Raw genomic sequence first — 20,513 nt, 5'->3', positions numbered from 1 at the left:
CTTTGAATCAAAACCATCAGATCTTAGCTTCCTAAGTAACTAGAATTACAGGCGTGAGCCATTGGTACTTGGCTAGGATTTCATCTGTATTTTTAAATTTTGGAAATTGGGACCACTTTTTATAATTAGTTTCCCCTGGAGAGGGAGTGGAGGAGGGAGACAAACTCCCAGTGCTTTATAACAATAGGCTCAAATTTCAGTTTTGTTTGTTGTGTATGTTTGGGGAATGTTAAATGATGGGTGGGGAGGAAAAGGGGTATTGTCCACTACACAGTTCATAGCCAGAAGGTTTTCTCAGTGTTTTCATTGTATAAAACTCATCAGCAACAAACACAGGGTCCGATCACCTATATGCTTTTGTCACAAAATCAAATTAAAGTCTGTTTAATTTGAAGGCTATTTTGTGATTCTCTTCAGTCATTTTAAACTATTATGTTGTATGTCAACCGATAGATCTTGAGTAAGCTGTTGTAGAAAAAAAAATTGCCTTGATTCACTGGAGATCTCACATTGTCTTCTCTGTTCCTGTCTGTGATACTCCAGCCTGCAGTGTTCAACTTCAGCCATCACATGACTTTTCTCTTGTTGCTAAGACTACAGATGTAAGGACTCAACACACATTTATCATCTTACTCTTCACATGCCTAGTGGGCTTAACTGGGCTTTTCTAAATTACTTCACAGAAATTTCTTAACTACTTAATAAAAATATACCACAAATTTATTATCATACAGTCAAAAATTTGGTGCACTTGACCTGGTTTTGTTGTTACTTTCTACTTCAATTCATACAAAGTGAAAACCAAGCGGTTGGTAGATGGGGGCTATGTGAGAGAATCTGCTACCAGTTCATTCTGGGTTTGGGGCAGAATTTAATTCTGTGCTGCTGGAAGATCAGCCTTCTATTTGCATTTTTGGCTATGGACTAGTATTCCTTTAAAGCTTTTAGAGAGTATTAGTCACTAGACAAAATGTGCATTTTCCAGCTCTTTGCTGGAATTTTTCACTAACACCTTTTTTTGATCCTCTGGCCATTCCACTCCCTACTTATGACATCTATAATAAAATAATCTCTAACTATTTTCTCCTCTTAAACTCTATACTTTTGATCCCTGTGAGTCAAAGGTACAGGGCAAGGGCCCTATGGAACATGCAATTGAAGACAAAAGAACCTTAAAAAAGAGTCCCAACAGAGTAAGGACTTGAAAATAAAATCTTTTCTTTCCTTGATGGCCAGATCACTGCTTAAATAGCTGAGCAAACTTCTTCAGTTACTCAGTGTAGATAAAGCCAATGAAATCTTAAACCAACTGAATGAATATATTGAGTGTATTTATCATTTACCCACCATATGCAACATTTTAAAAAATAGAATGCTATTTATGACTGTCTTAGTTTTTATTTACTTTCGTGTACATTAAAACACAGAAGTTCTATTTTAATAGATTTGGGAACATACATAAATGGTTTTCTCTATTTTAGCTAACGGGGTATTTTAAAATGGTATGTATAGTTTTGTAAAATTTTTTCTTAATAACAATTAAGAATAGTTCAGAATTAATTTAAGAATAATTTCTTTTTGTGGTAAACTTTCCAAAGGCAATTAAGGTTGAATAGCATTTAATCTGATTTTTTTTCCTTAAGAAAGGCAAAATAAAATACTTCCTTAAAAATTGCATCTAATGGTCACATCATTTACTATTCAGAGTGGATGCCAGATTTTTAAATGTATAACATGTAGCATTACAAATGCTTGTGAACTGATATTAGGAGCCAACTAAACATCTACACGTCAGACTGGGTGATATAAGGCATGATTTCCAAATTTGGATATGGTTCATTAAGCATGTGCTCAACAACTAACACAGTCTTTCACATTCTCTTGAACTGGCAGTACAATAGACATTGAAAGATAAACTTGTACAAGAAAAGCCTGTGTCTCTGGAAAGATGCTGCCCTTGCTTTCCTTCTCAGACTTCCCAACGAAGTTTCATCAGTCTGCCTTGTTTTGACAGAAAGCAAAGTTCTTGAGTAAGGCCTCAGGTCCTTGGAGCCCTTCATACCTGTGCAGGTCTTTGTCCTTCCCATCTGACCTTGACCTTCCTAATGTGACCAACCTTGGTGCCTAGGAAAAAAGGAAAAACAAGCATTGTTAAACCATGGCTAATGGGAGATTTCTGGAGAAATTCTTACCTAGTTTAGTATTTTATGCTCCTTTAAAATGTGCTTTGTGAGTTGGTTATACTCAGGAGACACAATAATATCTCTTCATACATAATTTTTAATAAAGTCAATCTTGTCCTCAGACTAATATCCATACACCACCATAATAAGTACTAAGAATGAATGATTTGCAGTGTAAACATCAAACAACTTACTGGAATTGTAGATGTTCAATGAGCACGTATCCATCTATAGAGATAAAAATTGCTGTTACTTAATCTGAAGTCTTCACAGAAAAATGCTTTAATATTTTTCTTTTAATAGTGATTGGAACCCTTACATTTGCCTTTAGAATTGCGACATATCACCAGATTTTCCTCTGTGGTATCAATGACCTCTAGTTGTTCTCCAGGAGTTATTGGCAAATCAAATATTCCATTTCTTGAGTTCCTGGAACATGCCATTGCTCTGTTGATGACGATGATCTCTTTATCATACTACAATGAGAAAAGGCCGGTAAGAAAATCCTTCCATCATGGTTAACTCTTTTTTCATTATGATAAAATTAGTGGAGAATATGGTATCATAACCTCAATAGAAAGTCAACATGCTAGATATTGATTAATACCAGGAGGAGAACATGCACTGTGCACGGAAAGACATTTGATGGTAAAGTACTATATTCTTGCGTGGCCTGGTGATATTTGAACTGTTTTTTACATTCACTGGCTGGTTGTAATGGAATGAATCCTGCTGGATAGGAGATGTGGATATATGCGATTACAGTCATAGTTACTTCTAAACCCTGGAAAGATGCTAACAAGTTCTGCTTTTCTCCCAGAGTTGATGATATTCTTACATACCTACTATTTGTAGTTGGCACTCAACTTTCCTAGGTAAGCTTATGCATAGCACAATGCACAACGTACTTAACAGGGCTAAGAACTGGGTAGATGGGGATAATTTTTACTTGTACTTCAGTGACAGGCAGGCATTTTGGGGAAATAAAACCTGATAGGAAATTTGATTTCTAATCCCACAGGGTGTGTGTGTGTGTGTGTGTGTGTGTGTGTGTGTAACAAGATAGTTGATCTGTCCGTTTGCATGTGTTTTGCCTTCTGACAAATCAGTCAGAAACTGAAATCCTAAAATCCAAATATGAAGTTAAAATTACAGATGCCTTCTTCACCAAAGTAGAGTGGCTAAGTATCTCCCTTTACTTAAAACACTCTTTATAACTAAGAGTTCTTCCTTCCACTCAGAACTTTCCTGAATTTAGATGATAAATTATAAGACTATTTTATACCAAGTATAGTCTAAGAGGTAGATTTTTTTTCACTTATCAAAATAATGACTTCTTTTATATTATTTTATTTTATTTTTTGCCAGTCCTGGTCCTTGAACTCAGGCCGTGAGCACTGTCCTTGGGCTTTCTCAAGTCTAGAGCTCTATCACTGGAGCCACAGCACCATTTCCAGCTTGTTTTCTATATATGTGGTACCGAGGAATCGAATTCCAGTCTTTATGTATGCTAGGCAAGCACTCTTACCACTAGGCCAAACTCCCGGCCCCTTTTTTATTTTTTATTTTTTGTTTGTCATGGGACTTGAACTTGGGGTCTGGGAGCTGTCCCTGAGCTCCTTTGCTCAAGTCTAGGGCTCTACTAGTTGAACCACAGCACCACTTTTGGCTTTTTCTATGATTAATTGGAGATAAGAATTTCATTGGCTTCCTGCTTGGGTTGTCTTTGAACTGTGATCTTCAGATCTCAGCCTCTTAAGCAGCTAGGATGACAGGCATGAGTGCCAGAGCCCAGTTATAACAACTTCTTAATAACTGGTCTTCTTACTCTCTCCAGACCTTGGTGTGATGTGAACACTGTGATTTCTTAAAATGCAAAAGTAATTAGGTTACCTTCCTAGTTAGAAAGTTCTGAAAATTCTTCACTGCTTTTAGAATAAGACCCAAATTTCATAGCTTGTCTTTGAAGTTTCTTCTGCAGGCTGTCATTCTTATTCCTCTATCTCTGTGCCCATATTGAAGCCTCCTGAAGCCATAGAGAGTCCTGGAATGGACCACTTCCTTTTCTTCTTGTGTTTTTGCTCATGCTGTTTTTTTTCTATTTGAAATATTTAACCATTCCATATACTTCTATAACTACCATATATAATTTACTGTTTGATTGTACTATAAGTATATATATCATATAACAATAAATATAATATCTGAGAAAATGAAAAGACAAGACCATCTTACTCATCTCTGTGCCTACAATGTCAGGCATCAGTGTGGTACCATGTGAGCTAGGTAAAAATTATTGAAATGATATAGTTTTTCTAGTGAAACTGGAAACCTACCTCTGGTGGTGAAGAATAGAATCATATAGATATAGAGAAAATAGATAGTTGGAGTATATAGTAGGGATCTTTTTTTTTCTGCTCCTCACTCTGACTGAATAAAGTTTTTTGATTCATTGTGTCTCCTTCCAGTCTAATGAAAATGGATCAATGCATCAAGTAGGGATCTTTTCAACTAGCAATTGCTATCCTGTTGGGTTTTACCTAATCAAATAGTATCAAAAATTACAGTAGATGATTTCAGATCGTGATTTCCTAAACATAGTAACCTAATTAGCAATGGCCAAAGTTTATTTGCTAGTTGCCTTAGGTTTTGTTTTGATTTGATTTTGTTTTTCTATTGGTCAATTGAACTCATGACCTGAGCACTGTCCCTGAACACTTTTGCTCAAGACTAGCACTCTACCATTTTGAGGCACAGCTTCATTTCCAGTTTTCTTGGGTTAATTGAAGAAGAGTCTTATAGACTTGCTTTTCTGTTGGCTGGCTTTGAACCAGGATGTTCAGATCTCATCTCAACCTACAATTACAGGTGTGAACCACCAGCACTGCACTGGCTTTTTTTTTTCCCTTTCTTTTTTCCTCTCTCCCTCCCTCCCATTCTTTTAGTGAAGTTGAGGACTGAACTCAGGGCCTTGCACTTGCTAGACAAGCACTCTTCCACTGAGCTAAATCTCCAACCCCGGAACTTAATGTGCATTCATATTTTAGTTCCATGCAAAAAGAATTCAGGATGCTTTCAAAGTGTTAGGCAGTAGTATTCTGCTCTGAGGATCAATAAGATAATCCTCTCCCCTGGGAGCTCGTAGTTTAATAGGATAAACATGTAATTGCAATAAGCTACAGATTGCTTAGGTATTTATGTGAATAGAAGAGGTTGTTTTTTGTTTGTTTGTTTTTATATTAGTAGAGGTTTCAGTAAGTATTCCTGGAAGAGAAGATGCCAGGTCCTGATAAATGAACAGTCATGCCTCTTTCTGGGAAACTGCCTAGAGGAAGAAGATAGCAGGAGACAAAGTGGAAAGTCATCCTAGAACAGAATGGTGAACAGTTTGCTGCCAAAGCAGAAATTGCAAGTACAGAGTTCCAGGAGATAAAACCAAGAAGACTGCAGGAAGAGCTTTCTTGGCCATGTTAGGACATATAAACAAATCAGTGGGAGACTTCTGTGCACATGAATGTTGTTAAAGATGCTTCTCACTTTGACAATATATGAAATCACCAAGATCATCTGAACTTTGTAACAGTGGGAAAAATGCTTCCGGGACCCTGCACGACAGAGTATGTTGTCAAAGTAATTCAGATCCTGCTTCACTCATTCAAATACCTCTCATGTGTTTATTTTGTCATTCTTTCACGGGTAGCTTTATGCTGGAAACTGAGGAGCAGCTTGAATAAGACAGGATCATCTTCCAAAGGGATCTAAGCTTGCCTCAGGAGATAAACATATGTGTGGATGGAATTGGTGTTATAAGAGTTTTGAATGAACCTGTAGCCCATGCCTGTAATCCTAGCTACTCAGGAGGCTGAGATCTGAGGATTATGGTTAGAAATCAGCCTTGGCAGAAAAATCCCCCTGTGATTGATTGATTGATTTGCCAGTCCTGGAGCTTGAACGCAGGGATTGAGCACTGTCTTTGAGCTATCTCAAGGCTGGAGTTCTACCACTTGAGCCATAGCACCACTTCTGGCTTTTTTCTATTCTCTAGTACCAAGGAATCAAACCCAGGTCTTTGTTCATGCGAGACAAGCATTCTACTACTAGGCCAAATTCCTGGCCCTGACCCCTGAGATTCTTATCTCCAATTAACCACTCATAAAATCAGAAGTGGTGCAGTGGCTCAAGTGGTAGAACACTAGTCTTGATCACGAAAAGACTCAGAGACAGTTCCCAGGTCCTGAGTTCAACCCTACCACCAAAAAAAAAAAAAAGATTGTGTAATGCAGATGTAGAAAACATGCTAAGAGGGTGATTTTATGATTTTACCTGAGGATCTAGGGAAGGAAGAATGATATTAGAACAGAGCCACATAGAATAATTAGTAATATACAAAGGCATATATAGGAATTCCTCAGGAATTTCAGCATTTTCCAGTCAGCCATCACATTTCTTTCTTAAAGACTCAGTTTTTAAAGATAAAAGTTCCTAGCTATTAATATTGCTCATTTTCACTTTTAGAGGGCAACATACCTGAAATCTTTCTCTAAAAAGTTTTTCTTCTCTTTCCATTTTATTTTCTAAGTTTTGCTTCTTCATTCTGAAGAAATTTCTAGAAGGAAAACTGGCAAGAAAAATGCCAGGGTGGTTAAATAAGCTATAATATAGTATTACAAAGTCACCCTATTTCAAGATAAAAAATGAAAAATTATATACAAAGTTGTATATCTTCATTATATATTTATTTATGCCCACATACTCTTCAACTAGAGCAGATTGTCCAAACAAAATGGTAATACCAATCACTTTCCCTTATCATTTAGTGTATATATATACATATATATATATATATATATATATATGTAGGTCAGATTCAGGGCTTCACATATCCTCAGCATGCATTCTATCACTGATAATACCCCCATCCCTGAAAAAGAACCTTTTCTGATAGTGCAGTAACTTGGATGAAGATCAATTTGATCGAAGACAGCTCATGAGTACAGGAAACCAGGTGGAGAGCAGGAATGACTGCTAAGAGTAGGTTAACTATAATTGACAGCAATTAATTTAATATTTCCAAACAGCTAGTAGAGAGGATCTATTCCTGACACCAAGAAATGAGGTGACAGATATGACTTGTGCTCTGATCAGATCATTTTACATTATATACATATAGTAAAGTATTGTAGGAAAACCAACAAATATGTTCAATGAAGAATTTAGAACATTAAAATGGGGCAGTAGCCTTGTGCTGAAGAGCTCAAGGACAGCACCCAGGCTGAGTTTCAAGCTCCATGACCCACAAAATAAATAAATAAATAAATAACAAATGTATTTAAAAATATGTTAGCTTCAATTTGTTACATAAGGAAGATTTCATTATGACAATTCCATACATGCATACAGAGTACCCTGATCAAACTCACCCCTCTATCTTTCTCCCTCCTTGCCCTATGTGTGCAATTTCAAGAGGTTTCATTAATCTATTTAGATACATGCATGTACACGTTCACTGTCACTCTCCCTGTTCCCACCCACTGAAACCACCCCCCCCGCCCCCAACAGAGCCTATTTCAGTGTCCTGTCATTTTTTTTTTCATTTTTAGTGTATGCTACTTATGTTAAGGGCTTCACTATGGCATTTCACACACACACACACACACACACACACACACACACACACACACACACATATAATTTAGCTAAACTGAACTCTTCTCTTGCTCTCTTTCACTTTTTCCCCTTTCAATGAGATTCTTTGTGCCATCTATATACATAGACACAGTATATTCCAGTATAATTCTCCCATCATTCTCTTTCCCTTTTCCACAATAGTGACACAACTGCAATCATGTTATATGCATGTGTGTATGCCCAAACATACATATATATATATAATATATATATATTTGTTGATGTGTATGTATGTCTTTTAGACCTATATTCCTCAAATGAGTGAAAACATGACATTTGCCATTTTTGAGTTTAGCTCACCTAATTTATCACAATGATCTTGAGTTCCATTCATTCTCTTGAAAATGACTTAATTTCATTTTTCATTATTGATGAGTAATATCCCGTATCATATATGTACCATATATTAATTATTAACTTATTGGCTATTGGGTACCTCACCTGATTCCACAGTTTTGTTATTAGTATAATTGCTATTATGAATAGCTCTGCAGTGATCCTAGGTCTACAGATAACTCTCCTGTACATTGCTTTCCTTTCCTTTGTCTATATGCCTAAGTTGGGTCAAAAGTTAATTTTCTTAAGGCATTTCCATATGGATTCCCACACTGAGCGTCCTACTTCACATTCCTGCCAACAGTGTACCAGACTTACTTTTTCACATAAATCATTTACAGTTGGCCCCCAACCTACATTTCCTTTTCAGCTCAGGAGCTGCCCCTTTCTCTACACAGACACCATCTACTCAAGCCATCTAGGCTTGATTTCATGTCCTGATTATCACCATCTTTTATTAAGCAAACATAATTAGTGGGTGCTAGTGGGTCCTACCTGTAATCCTTACTACTCAGGATGTTAAGCCCTGAGGATTGTGGTTTGAATCCATCCTTGGCAGAAAAATCCAGGAGCTTCTTAGCCCCAGTTAAGCAGCAAAAAAGTCAGAAATATGAGAGAGCAAAGGAAGGGGTGACACTGCCCAAAAGGAAATATACTCTTTGCCTGATTTACCAATCAGAACCCTTCTGATTTTAGCATCTAATAATTTTTTTTAAGCCAGAAGTGAAACTGTGACTCAGGTGGTAGAGAACCAGCCTTGAGCAAAAAAAAGCCGAGTGAAGACTTCTACTGGTACACACTCACCTGTACAGACACACACACACACACACACACACACACACACACACACACCAGCATAGAGAACTGAAATAGTAGAAATATTTCTTACTGATTCTTACTGACTGGTAGAGTAAGAAACTATTTTAAAGAAATGAAGAAATTGTTTCATGAATCTACAGGGCTAACAGCCTTGCGACCACATTTTCACATTTAATCAATTGAGCGTAAAAAGACTATATTATGTAAGTTTGTTTTAAGACATAAAAACTACTAGAAAATTGTTTCCTAAAAAGACTCATTTCATAGTTATCCACACACCGAAGACTTTGTTAGGGAAAAATTAAAACTTTTACTGATAACTTCCTCCCTCTGTTTTGCTGTGTGATGTAAACCTATGTCAAAATAGGAAGTTAAAGGTTAAAAAAAACCTGCTTTTCTAGACTATACATCTTTCCAACCAGCGATAAACAAATTACAACAGGTCTAAAACCAAAGAAAATAAACTTGAGAGAATGATCATGCTGTACCTTGCCCTGTGTTTAGATTTGGTAGAGACCCTTGTCTGACTGCTTTTGCCATGCCCCAGTAAGTCTTTTCTAGACAGGTTTCCCAGGGCAGACAGACAACACTGTTCATGGCTCATTGACTGTTTACTAAGGATTTCCCCAACACATTTGTTCAAGTAATTCCCTTGGATCCAGAGCTTAGCAACTGAGAAGAGTGGAGCACAGAGGTAGGCTAACAATGAAGTCAGCAAAAACCATGCCTTCCTGCACAGGCAGTGGGCCTGAATTATTTGAATGAAGGTGAGACTGTGAGCTGAAGAAGCTCTTTACTTTTTTGGATGGTACTGGAATTTGAGCTCAGAGCCTCCCACTTGCTACGTAGATGTCCTACCATGTGAGCCATACTTCCAGGTCAGCTTTTGTTGGTTATTTTAGAGATGGAGCCTAGGAACTTTCCTACCCTGCTGGCCTCAAGGCAATATCATCCATACCTCAGCCATCTGAGTAGCTAGGATTGTAGGAATGAGCCAACAACACCTGGCAAATAAAGTATTTTTAATGTAACATTAATTATAGTCACAATTAGAATTTTATTATGCTTTAGGGAAACCAGTCTTACATTACATTTAATTTCTCCTTTTCTCAGCCTTTCATGCAAGTTTTAATTGGTGTTCTATCTTTAGGGGGAAAATTCTTATAGTCTGAAAGGAGACTGGAAGTTTTCTATTCACCAGCATTCCTCTTCTGCCAATACTGGTGAGGATGAGGATGAGGGTGAGGGTGAATGGGTGGAGCTTAAGGTTGTCCTGGTCTCATTAATTCAAAGATTCAGCTGCTGCACTATGAAGACGTGTTCTCATATTATCAATGATGAATTTCATTCCTTGCCTAGGATTCACAGAGGCGGGAATGGCAGCACAGCAGGTAGAAGACACCGTGCCCCTGTACTCCTACCTTTCTGTTCCTTTGGCATCTTTCTTCTCTGTTCTCCCCTTTGGATTCAGAAACTTTGGCTTCCAAGTTTTCAGTTTATCTTCATTGCTGAAAAGAAAATTATTATTATTGTTGTTGTTGTTATTATTATTATTATTATTTTGCCCATCCTGGGCTTGAGCTCAGGGCTTGAGCACTGTCCTTGGGTTTTTTTCTCAAGGCTAGAATCCTACCACTTGAGCCACAGAACCACTTCTAACTTTTTCTATGTGTGTGGTACTGAGGAATTGAACCTGGGTCTCTGTGCATGCTAGGCAAGCACTCTACCACTAGGCCAAACTCATAGCCCCAAGAAAATTATTTTGAGCCAGCAAATTAGAAGTGATTTTTTAAACATTTATAGGATCACAAATACTTACCAGATTACTCTTTTGATATAATATAAAAACATATCTATCTACAATTATATTTTGATAATATATGTCAAAATCATATAGTAAATATTTTAGGCTTGGTTGACTGTATCATCTTCATGGCAACTATTTAATTCTACTTTGTTCTTTCTTTTTATTTTATTTTCTTCTTCAATATTGGGATTTGAACTCAATGTCCTTGCACTTGCTTGACTTTCTTGCTCAAATAGTATTCTACAACTGGAGCCAGACCTCCCATTCAGCTTTTTGCTGGTTATTTTGGAGATGGAGTCTCATGGACTTTTTGGCCTGGGCTAGTTTTGAACTGTGATTTTTCCAGCTGTTAACCAATTGAGTAGTAATCTAGGATTAACAGGAGTGAGTTACCAGGTACCTTGCTCAGCTCTATTCTTGTGACATTAATTACAAGGACAAGTAGCAGGCCACATTTAGTCCATGGGCTGTAGTCTGCTGATATACCTGATCTGCAGTGATCGAAATCTGAAGCCAGATTAACCTACCTTTAATCACATTTCATCTCTTATGTAAGTCTCTTTCTTGATGTCTACTACTAAACAACATGAGTCAAGGCTAAGCCATCTAGTGTTTGGCATTAGGGGATCTGGGCAAAAGAGGACACAGGGAAGAGAAAGGCAGTAATAAGTGGAGCTATTTATTAAAAAATTTATGTGAGCATCTGTCTTATGCTGGGCATGTGACATAATTTATCTCATTCAGTTTACATAGTAAGGGCTGCATTGATCCAGCAGAGTAGTGATTCACAGAGTTTTACAAAAAAGGAAATGGATGGTCACAGAACGGCTAATGACGTTAAATGTGGTATGTCTGACTCCAACGTCTGTGGTCCTTCACAGACTACCTGCTGCTCCAGAACATTTCTTCACAAAACTATGAGCCCATCCTTCATTGACCTAAGCCATAAAAAGGTGCATATTTTAGTAGGCATCAGTGAATCTGTCACGTGGGTACCCAAACATATCAATAAGCTCTTTCATTGGGAAAATGGTGAATACACCGACATTAAGGAATTTGGGAGATATTTCATAGTGTGTCACTGTTCTCTGCACATGGTGGTCTATGTGTCCAACAAGATTGTCAGGGAATGCTTCTTCGCAACCTCAGACTTGTCTAGGGGTAGCTGGCTGCTGTCTTTTTGGAGCCTGTCCGAGGAGCTCAGCAATGATTCCTAACTGCTGGGTTCACATATTTCCTCTCTTTAAGTTCTGAGAAGGTGGGATTGGGATGTAGATCCCAATTATTTTCACTACAACTTGGCACTAGGCACACTGTGTGGCTCAAGCACATAGTGAGTGTTCTGGATGAACTTGAGTTCGAAGGTGTCAAGAAAGAGCTACAGTCTTGAGAGCAAGGAATAGCGAAGGCAAATGATTGGCTGTAAGTTGATTTTCTTTATTGAATATGAAGTAGCATACCCTGAGTATTTAAAACACTGGGGTCAGCAAAAACAGGAGACAAAATAGGCGCAATCTTTCAAAGATATCCAACTTTCCTTCCAAACATTTTTCCAAATACTTTTAAAAGCTGCATTGAGACTGTACTCTGCTGTTTTGAAATTGTCATTGTAATCTAAGTATTCTCCAGGTCACTGGAAATGGTTTACTGTATATTCAGCATATATTTCAATGGCCTTATTGAGTAATCTGCTATAATGTGCTTACAATTTTACTATATATTTGGACACAGGTTCTTATTTTATAAAATTCTGAAATAGATATTTTGAGCATGGATTTGTTTCTTTTGGTGAGAGATAACTGAAATGGAATTGCTTCTGGCAAAGGCAAGTAGATTGTGAGTTTGAGGCTACCCTGTTTTAATGAAACCCTGCCTCAAAATAAAAGTAAAAGCCCACAGATGCTTGCCTAGCATATGTGAGCCATGAACTCAATTCAATACTGAAAAAAGAACAATTACAGGAAATCCCAGGAACAGGTTTAAGAGATGAATGTAGATGTACATATCTCTCCTTCCTCCCTCCCTCTCTCTCTTACTTGTTCATACACATGGAGACACATACACACACTCACACTCACACAGAGAGACACACATAAATACACACACAAACTCTCACATAAGCAGATGAAGAAGGGGGAATAAGAAATAATGCTAACATAGAAACATAGGGAAACATTGGTAATTTTTTTTTGTGGGTCATGGAGCTTGAACTCAGCCTGGGATCTGTCCCTGACCTCTTCAGCTCAAGGCTACCACCCTACCCAAGTGATCCAAGCCCCACTTCTCTTTTTCTAGAGGTTAATTGGAGATAAAAGTTTCAGATCCTTTTGTACCCTGACTGGCTTTGAACCTTGATCCTCAGATCTCAGCCTGCTGAGTAACCAGGATTATAGGCATGAGCCACCATGCCCGGTAAACATTGGTAATTTTTCCTTTGGATGATAGCATGACCAAAATTTTAAGATATTTTAGAAAAACCAACGATGATAATTTGAAAGTTTCTACTGCATTTAACAAAGGGACATTAATGGTTTTACCAAAATGTAGCTCTCTGATTTGATCAGAACAGAAGTATAGTTGCAATGAATGAGTAGGATGGATGAAGATGAGTGGTTGATCTTTATCCACAGTCATTTGGATGAGAGGAAAAGGAAGATAAGTAGCCAGAGAAGGGTCCCTTCTTTCCCTTCCTCCCTCCCCTCTCTTTGAATTGTAGATATGTATGTTTAGAAAATAGAGGCTATCAAATAGTTCTATAGATCCAAAGGTAAGGAACAGATTCCAAAGCTCCTGGGCCTTTGGATCCACTAGGACCACTGAGACATCTATGATAGACACTGTCTTCCCTCCATAGCAGATGACTCTTCACTTAGAATTCAGTCTTCAAGGACTGGAAACCATGGGTCTAACAATATTGATCAAGATGTCAGGAAATGTCAGTGTCAGCAGGAATGACCAGAACAGTAAAGTGACTTACTTTGGCTCCTTTTTACTTGTTTCCACATCGTCATAGATAATCACTTCCTGAGACTTGAGTCCTAGAGTAGAGATAGAGTCAAAAGCATGCATTGTTAGGTGTACCTTATGTACCTGCTGAGTCTCCAACCTAATACACAATTACCTAGTTGTACAAGGCTCTTCTCAAGCATGATAGGCTGGAACAAAAAGATTCTCTTGGAAAGAAATTCAACTGAGTGACTGAAAAATAGTGAGAGGCATGCTAGTATGCTAGTATCTCTCTCTCTCTCTCTCTCTCTCTCTCTCTCTCTCTCTCTCTCTCTCTCTCTTTCCTCTCTCTCTCTCCCTCTCTCCTTCCCTCCCTCCCTCTATCTATTTATACCAATTTGATTTCATATACAGTTCAAAAACTGTGGCTAGCTAAAAGAATCACTTGTATCCCACAAGTGGAAAATGATTTGTACTGCTAGAATATTGAAAAGGCTTTTCTTTTTGTCTTTTCTTTTTTCTTTTTGGCACTGGGGTGTGAACCCAGGACGTTGCACTTGCTAGGTAAGTGCTTTGCCACTGATCTACATCCCAGCCCAACAAGGCTTTTCTTAATACTCAATATCTTGAACAACCAAATATTGAACACTAGCCTTGAGCTGAGCTGAAGAGCTCAGGGACAGCACCCAAGCCCAAAGTTCAAGCCCCACAACTGACAAAAAGAATACAACTAAGGATATGTTGCTGTACACATATCCTTATCTACATGTGTTATGTACACATGTATATAATCTTTGTTGTTTAGTATGACAATATTTGTACAATATAATATATAATATAACACAATAGAATAGAATTGCTGAATCAATGTGAAATCAAAGGAGTTATATGCTAAGAGCCCATCAACAAAATCTACTAAGCAAGACACATAGCCCTTACAGCCCTTGTAACTGACAGACTCAGTGAGTTGGGCATCCAGTGTGTCAGGCACCGTGCTAATTTATGTACTGTGATTTTAATAGCAAAGCAAGTAATATTTTAGAGACCCATTCTTGATTCAATTAGTGTGCAGACTGCTGCATATTTATCTTTTTTTTCAGTGCTAGGGTTTTGTACTCAGAACCTTCTTGCTGGAGAAGAGCTCTACTACTTAAGCTTTACCTACAGCCTTCTTAGCTTTAGTTTATATTTCAAATGTAGTATCATTTTCCCCCAGGGTACCTGAACAGCGATGCTACTATTTATGACCCCCCCATATAGCTTGAATTGTAAGTGTGAACTACCACATTCAGTTTTATCAGTTGAGCTGGGATCTTGCTAACTTTTTGCCCTCGTTGACCTCAAACTGCAATTCTCTCAATTTCCATCTGGGATTATAGGCATGAGACACTACATTCTGCTCAAATTAAATTTATTACACCTTAACAAACTGATGGGGCTATCAAATCCATCAAAAGGGATGTGGTATAAAGCAAAGTGCATGGATCTCATACTCAGAGAGACTGGCTTTTATAGCTTCCCTATGAAGGAGATTCCATCTGTTTCTCTGAGATTTTAAGGGACAAGCACCAAGCCTACAGTCTGGTACATGGTAGCACCTAAGAAATGCTTCCTATTGTACCCAAAGGAAGGAATATGGTTATGTAAATGCTTTCTTGATTTTGATGGGCTCATTTTTCATTGGCTGTGAGAAGGTACAGAGAATTCTCTTCTTCCCTTGTCACTGAATATACCAGTGTTGCTCAATATATTAGGACTAGAAAGTCAACAGCAGGAAAAGGTCACTTACCTAAGTCAGGCAGGGAAATGGAAAATGCCCTGTTGATTGGCAAAAGACACAAAAAGGTTATAAGAAAAAGCCAGAGAGATTGGTGGTGACATAGCAACTAATGTATTGATAAGCTGGGTGTCTGATCCAGATGATGTTGCAAGGCAAGCATGAGGAACAAACCTGCAGCCTCATTCAAAATGAGTTATTTTGTCTTCATGGTCTGCTTGGGACTCCATTTCTTAATTCCCCACCTCAAGCTTCCCCATGGCTCTGACCTTGTCTATCCAGAGAATCCTGTTTTAGTCTGCCGGCCTTCTAAGATACCCATCAGATACACCAAGGGTGTGTATGGATTGGTGGGACAGAAGAAGCTACACATGAATTAATAGGGAGCCCCTGTATACACCACCCCCTACCCATGTGGTTCTGAGAGGGAGAAACTGTCCCAGGTAAGATAGTCAGCTGTTAAGAGGGAAAGGATATGTGGTTCAACCACATATCTGATCTTACAGCTAAGAAGATCAAGTGGAAAGAAGTGTGAAGTGGTAGAAAAAGAAAAAAATTATATGTTTTAAATCTTAATTTAAATTCAGCCTTACAGGTATTATTGGATCAGCTACCATGAGCCAAACATTTGTGCTGAGTATGTAAGATATTCGAACATAATTTCTGTCTTAAAGTACCAAGAGAAAAATGGAGAAAGAAAGGGTGGACAAGTGCAGTTGTAGCATTCAATACAAATGTGTGAAAAACGAACTATGCAACTTGTGGGCAGATATGGGAGGAGGAAACCAGAGAAAGTGAAGGAGAGGGAAACATTATCCAAGAAGATGTGTACTCATTACATGCCTTATAGAATTTTTTGCCAGTCCTGGGGCTTGAACTCAAAGCCTGAGCCCTGTCCTTGGGCTTTCATCAAGGCTAGAGTTCTACCGCTTGAGCCACAGCACCACTTGCGGCTTTTTCTATGTATATGGTACTGAGGCATTGAACCCAGGTCTTCGTATATACTAGGTAAGCACTCTACCACTAGGTCCAACTCCCAGCCTGCATTACCTGACATATGGAATGTTAACACCTTTCTATCACACACATTGATAATAACACTAAAATTGTATTAATAATTTTTAAAAACCCTATAGAATATGGCTCCCACAGAGGGTGGGCTCCCTTCTTAGCTCTAAGAAATAAGCAAACTGCAGGTTACAAAACCTTGAAAGCTTTATAATTGAAAAAAAAAACTTCAGGGTAGAGTAGCAATGTAGCTGATAGTTCTCAGAAAATGATTTTTACCATCCCTGACTGGTACATAGATACACAGATTCCCTAACTGTATTATCTGTACCAATAGCTTAGAATGAGCTCTCTCCAAAGACAGGGTTCTGCCACTTGTGAGTGCAAATAGAAGTGATTTTCCATAGTGGCAATCTAAATAAATGGCAGAAGGGAATCTAGAACCTAGATCTCTTTTTATTCACTAAAGATTAGCAGTTAATCAAGGTTATCTTGGAGGACTTTTCCAGATCTAAAACTTTGAGATACACAAACAGCAGTATAGCTCAGTTTCTCCTCCACGTGTTGCTGTCCTTGAGAGAGACAAATTCAAGATAGCAGTGTCTATAGACAATATTACTGGCACTTACAGTGCCAAGCAAGCATAAGAGGATATCATTAATAGCATAATGCATGAACAGATACCAAGTTTTTCAGTCTGGAACTTGCTAGATTTAGGTTTTCATTCTGCTCATGTGCATAGCCTTGTCCGTATAAGGTTTCTCAAAAGGGACAGTCTGCTTTCTCATTGGGGTTTATGGTTGTGATTCATTCCAGGTTTGGGGTCTTAATCTCCCATATTTCCTTCACTGTTAAACAGAGGTACATCACCCCAGGCATAATCCCCTCTAGGAAAGAGAGATAAATGGGACTCTTTTTTACCTTATATTTTCCTTTGACTTGGTTTTCTTCATTTTAAGTTTATCCTTTTCTTTTTTGAAGAAATGTTGGAGTCTTTTAAGTGTTTCTTTTCCATCTAAACTAAGAGGAATCAGAGGATAAATACTGTGACATCTGAGAGACTACTTAGAGGTATGGAAGGCTTCAGTTGGATTTCCAAAACACACCATACTCAAGGAAATGTCTTCCCAACAAATGACCCCTTTCTTTGTTTAGCTTTCAATAGAAAGTAGCACACACCAGCCAGCCATAAAAGTTCTAATTATACAGCAATATAAGCTTTCATCTACACCAAATAATGTGTATTTTGTTTGTGTGTGGAGTACTTTCTTCTTTTTAGAGAATTATGAGAGATAGTCCTGCTACATTAAATTCATACAATTGACTTTTATTGAATATTACAGGACAGTGGCAGAACAACTGCCTAGTTGATGATCAAAGTTCTTCCTAATGTCCTTTTGGGCTTGTTTCATTGGTGGGAAAGAGGAAGACTGACAGATTCATTATCCCAACCCCACAGGATCCCTGCAACCTTTACACTTGTTACTTTTGATCCTTGCTTGTTTTCCTTCTCACAGTGTGATACCTAATGTGCCCTTGAACAATTCTGTTCTATTCTTGATAACAGTGGATTACTAGGTGTGAAACCGGGCCTAAAATCCCAGGGACTTGCCTCACTAGTTTGCAGAGACAAAGACACTTTGTAATCATTGACTTGATCCAGGAAATGTAAACAGAACAGAAGAAAGTTTCACTAATATTTACTTTCCTTCTCTCACTTTTTTTTCCCCTACTGCCAGAACGAAGTTCTCTGCTCTGGGTAATAGTGTTTCAAAAGAGAAAGCAATGCAAACCTACAAAGATCCTATGAATTGCTGTTGCCACTCTAATGTGAAGCTATCCTTAAGGGTGGAGGCAGGTTAGGGATTATTTCCTAACTCTGCTACACATGACTAATGAAAATACAATGTGCATACACAAAAGCCAAGAACAAAGAAACTCACTCTATTTTGGGGTGGTTGCTTTCTGTTTTATAGATATCTTCATACATTTCTTCACTATTTTCTTCTGAAAGTAAACAAAACTATGTTCAGTCATAAAACAATAGTCTTTTTGTTTGTTTCTCATTTACCCTCCCTCCTTCCCATATTTATTAGGTAGTAATTAGAGTCTCAAAAATGAGACATTGTGGGCGGGGAGTCTGGCCTAGTGGTAAAGTGCTTGCCTAGCATGCACGAAGACCCGGGTTCGATTTCTTGGTACCACATACATAGAAAAAAGTTGGAAGTGGTGCTGAGGCTCAGGTAGTAGAACTCTAGCCCTGAGAAAGTCCAAGTTCAGTGCTCAGGCCCTGAGCTCAAGCCCAGGACTGGCCAAAAAAAAAAAAAAGAGAGACATTGTGCTGGGAATACAAAAGGAAACCAAATGTGTTCAGAGAACCCTCTTCATAGCTCCACATTAGCATGACTTTGGCCCAACATTTTATTAAAGGTCTGAACCTAAGACTCAAAGCTTGAATCTAATACGTTGTGTGTGTCGTCATTTAATGTCTCAGTCCTCAGTTCCCTTTTTGAAATAAAGAGATGGCTATGAGAGATACATCTTTTTTGTTGTTGTTGTTGGTCGCAGGACTTGAATTCTAGGTCTAGATGTTGTTCCTAAGCTCTTCAGCTCAAGGCTATTGCCCTACTACTTGAGTCACAGCACCACTTTCCATTTTCTGGTGGCTGATTGGAGATGTCTCACAGACATTTTAGGGCGTGGGCTGGCTTTGAACTGCTATCCTCTGATCTCAGCCTCCTGAGCAGCTAGGATTACAGGCACGAGCCACCTTACCTGGTTTAGAGACACGTCTTTTTGTACATACCACTCTCAGAGGCATATGAACTTGAGAAGTCCAGCTTTGATCTGTGGGAGAAAGGACAGAAAGGCTGTTGACTTGCTGCAGCTCTACAGTGCCATCACAAGGGCCTTATCTAACTGTATGACTGCAGATACTTACGCATCTGTCTTGGGGTACTCCACGTCATCATAGGTCTCCTCTGAAGGGGAACTTGACCTGAAGGCTGTTGAATCAGAGATTTCTTTAGTCACCTCCAAAGCCTCCACATACCCACCTGAAGGAAACAAAATCCGAGAACACCTCATCTACTGCTACTAAGAACACATTCATACACACACCCTTGGTGATGGAGCAAGAGCCAGAAAGGGCAGATGAAAGGAATGGAAATAGGTATGACCTTGCTATGTGCTGATTCTTGGACAACCCACTGCCTCATGGCCCTCCAGTTATAACTCTCTGAGGCTAGGATAATAACAGTGTTTACCAATATGTGGCAAAAAGTGAGTACACATTTATTATGTCATTCTACCCTTTGCTTATCCCCCTCAAACATTCTGTTTTTCTTGAAGTAATTTTCCAAAGTAGAATGACTTTGGGTTATCTTCCCTAGACTAACGATACAGATCAATTTCATCTTCATTTCTCTCTAATCTGATGCATGTTATAATGGTTACTGGAATTTTTGTGTGTATGTGCCAGTAACAGAGCCACTTGCTCTCACTCAGCTTTTTCACTGATGGCTGGTGCCTTCCCAGTTGAGTCATACCTCCAGTTCTGGCATAAATCAGATAGGGAAGGGGGGAAAACAAGATGAGGGGCAGGGGTAGGGGGAGGGAAATGGGGACCAAGACATGAAATAGGGTATCAATGTATGTGAAATAATGCACCTTATATCTGGTGAATATAATGTAACCGTTCTATTAAGTATAATTAAAAATATATGAAAAGAAAAGAATCTCACAACTTTGTCTGCCAAAACAGATTTTAAACAAAAATATAAGACCTCAGTCCAGGAGTAGCTGGGATTCAGATATGAGTCCTAGGTCCTGTTCAAACATTATTAGTTTTTTTTTAACAGAAGAGAAACAATCTTTTATTCATTCGTTGAGCAAAACACAAGTAGAACAATACAATGAGGCACTGGTCCGGTAAAGAAAGCAATGGCAC

General features: G+C 38.4%; 1 protein-coding gene across 1 annotated transcript in view; it reads right to left on the bottom strand.

Annotated features, from left to right (window-relative positions):
- Positions 1-1,687: 1,687 nt before the first annotated feature.
- Fyb2 (FYN binding protein 2) overlaps positions 1,688-20,513 on the bottom strand; it is an 81,293-nt gene continuing 62,467 nt past the window's right edge. The window contains exons 10-20 of the mRNA XM_090334749.1: positions 19,506-19,620; positions 19,371-19,411; positions 18,508-18,571; positions 17,486-17,584; positions 15,569-15,597; positions 13,811-13,871; positions 10,448-10,534; positions 6,711-6,801; positions 2,503-2,659; positions 2,378-2,411; positions 1,688-2,124 (exon numbers count right to left, since the gene is read on the bottom strand). Of these exons, the coding sequence (XP_090190875.1) occupies positions 2,103-2,124; positions 2,378-2,411; positions 2,503-2,659; positions 6,711-6,801; positions 10,448-10,534; positions 13,811-13,871; positions 15,569-15,597; positions 17,486-17,584; positions 18,508-18,571; positions 19,371-19,411; positions 19,506-19,620 (800 nt within the window). The 3' untranslated portion in view covers positions 1,688-2,102. The remainder of the gene's footprint in view (positions 2,125-2,377; positions 2,412-2,502; positions 2,660-6,710; positions 6,802-10,447; positions 10,535-13,810; positions 13,872-15,568; positions 15,598-17,485; positions 17,585-18,507; positions 18,572-19,370; positions 19,412-19,505; positions 19,621-20,513) is intronic.

Source organism: Megascapheus bottae, chromosome 6 (assembly GCF_031878675.1).
Source record: "Megascapheus bottae isolate mThoBot1 chromosome 6, mThoBot2.hap1, whole genome shotgun sequence".
Taxonomy (NCBI): Eukaryota; Metazoa; Chordata; class Mammalia; order Rodentia; family Geomyidae; genus Megascapheus; species Megascapheus bottae.
Note: the sequence above shows the minus strand (reverse complement) of the source record. Positions and strands in the feature narration are given on the sequence as shown.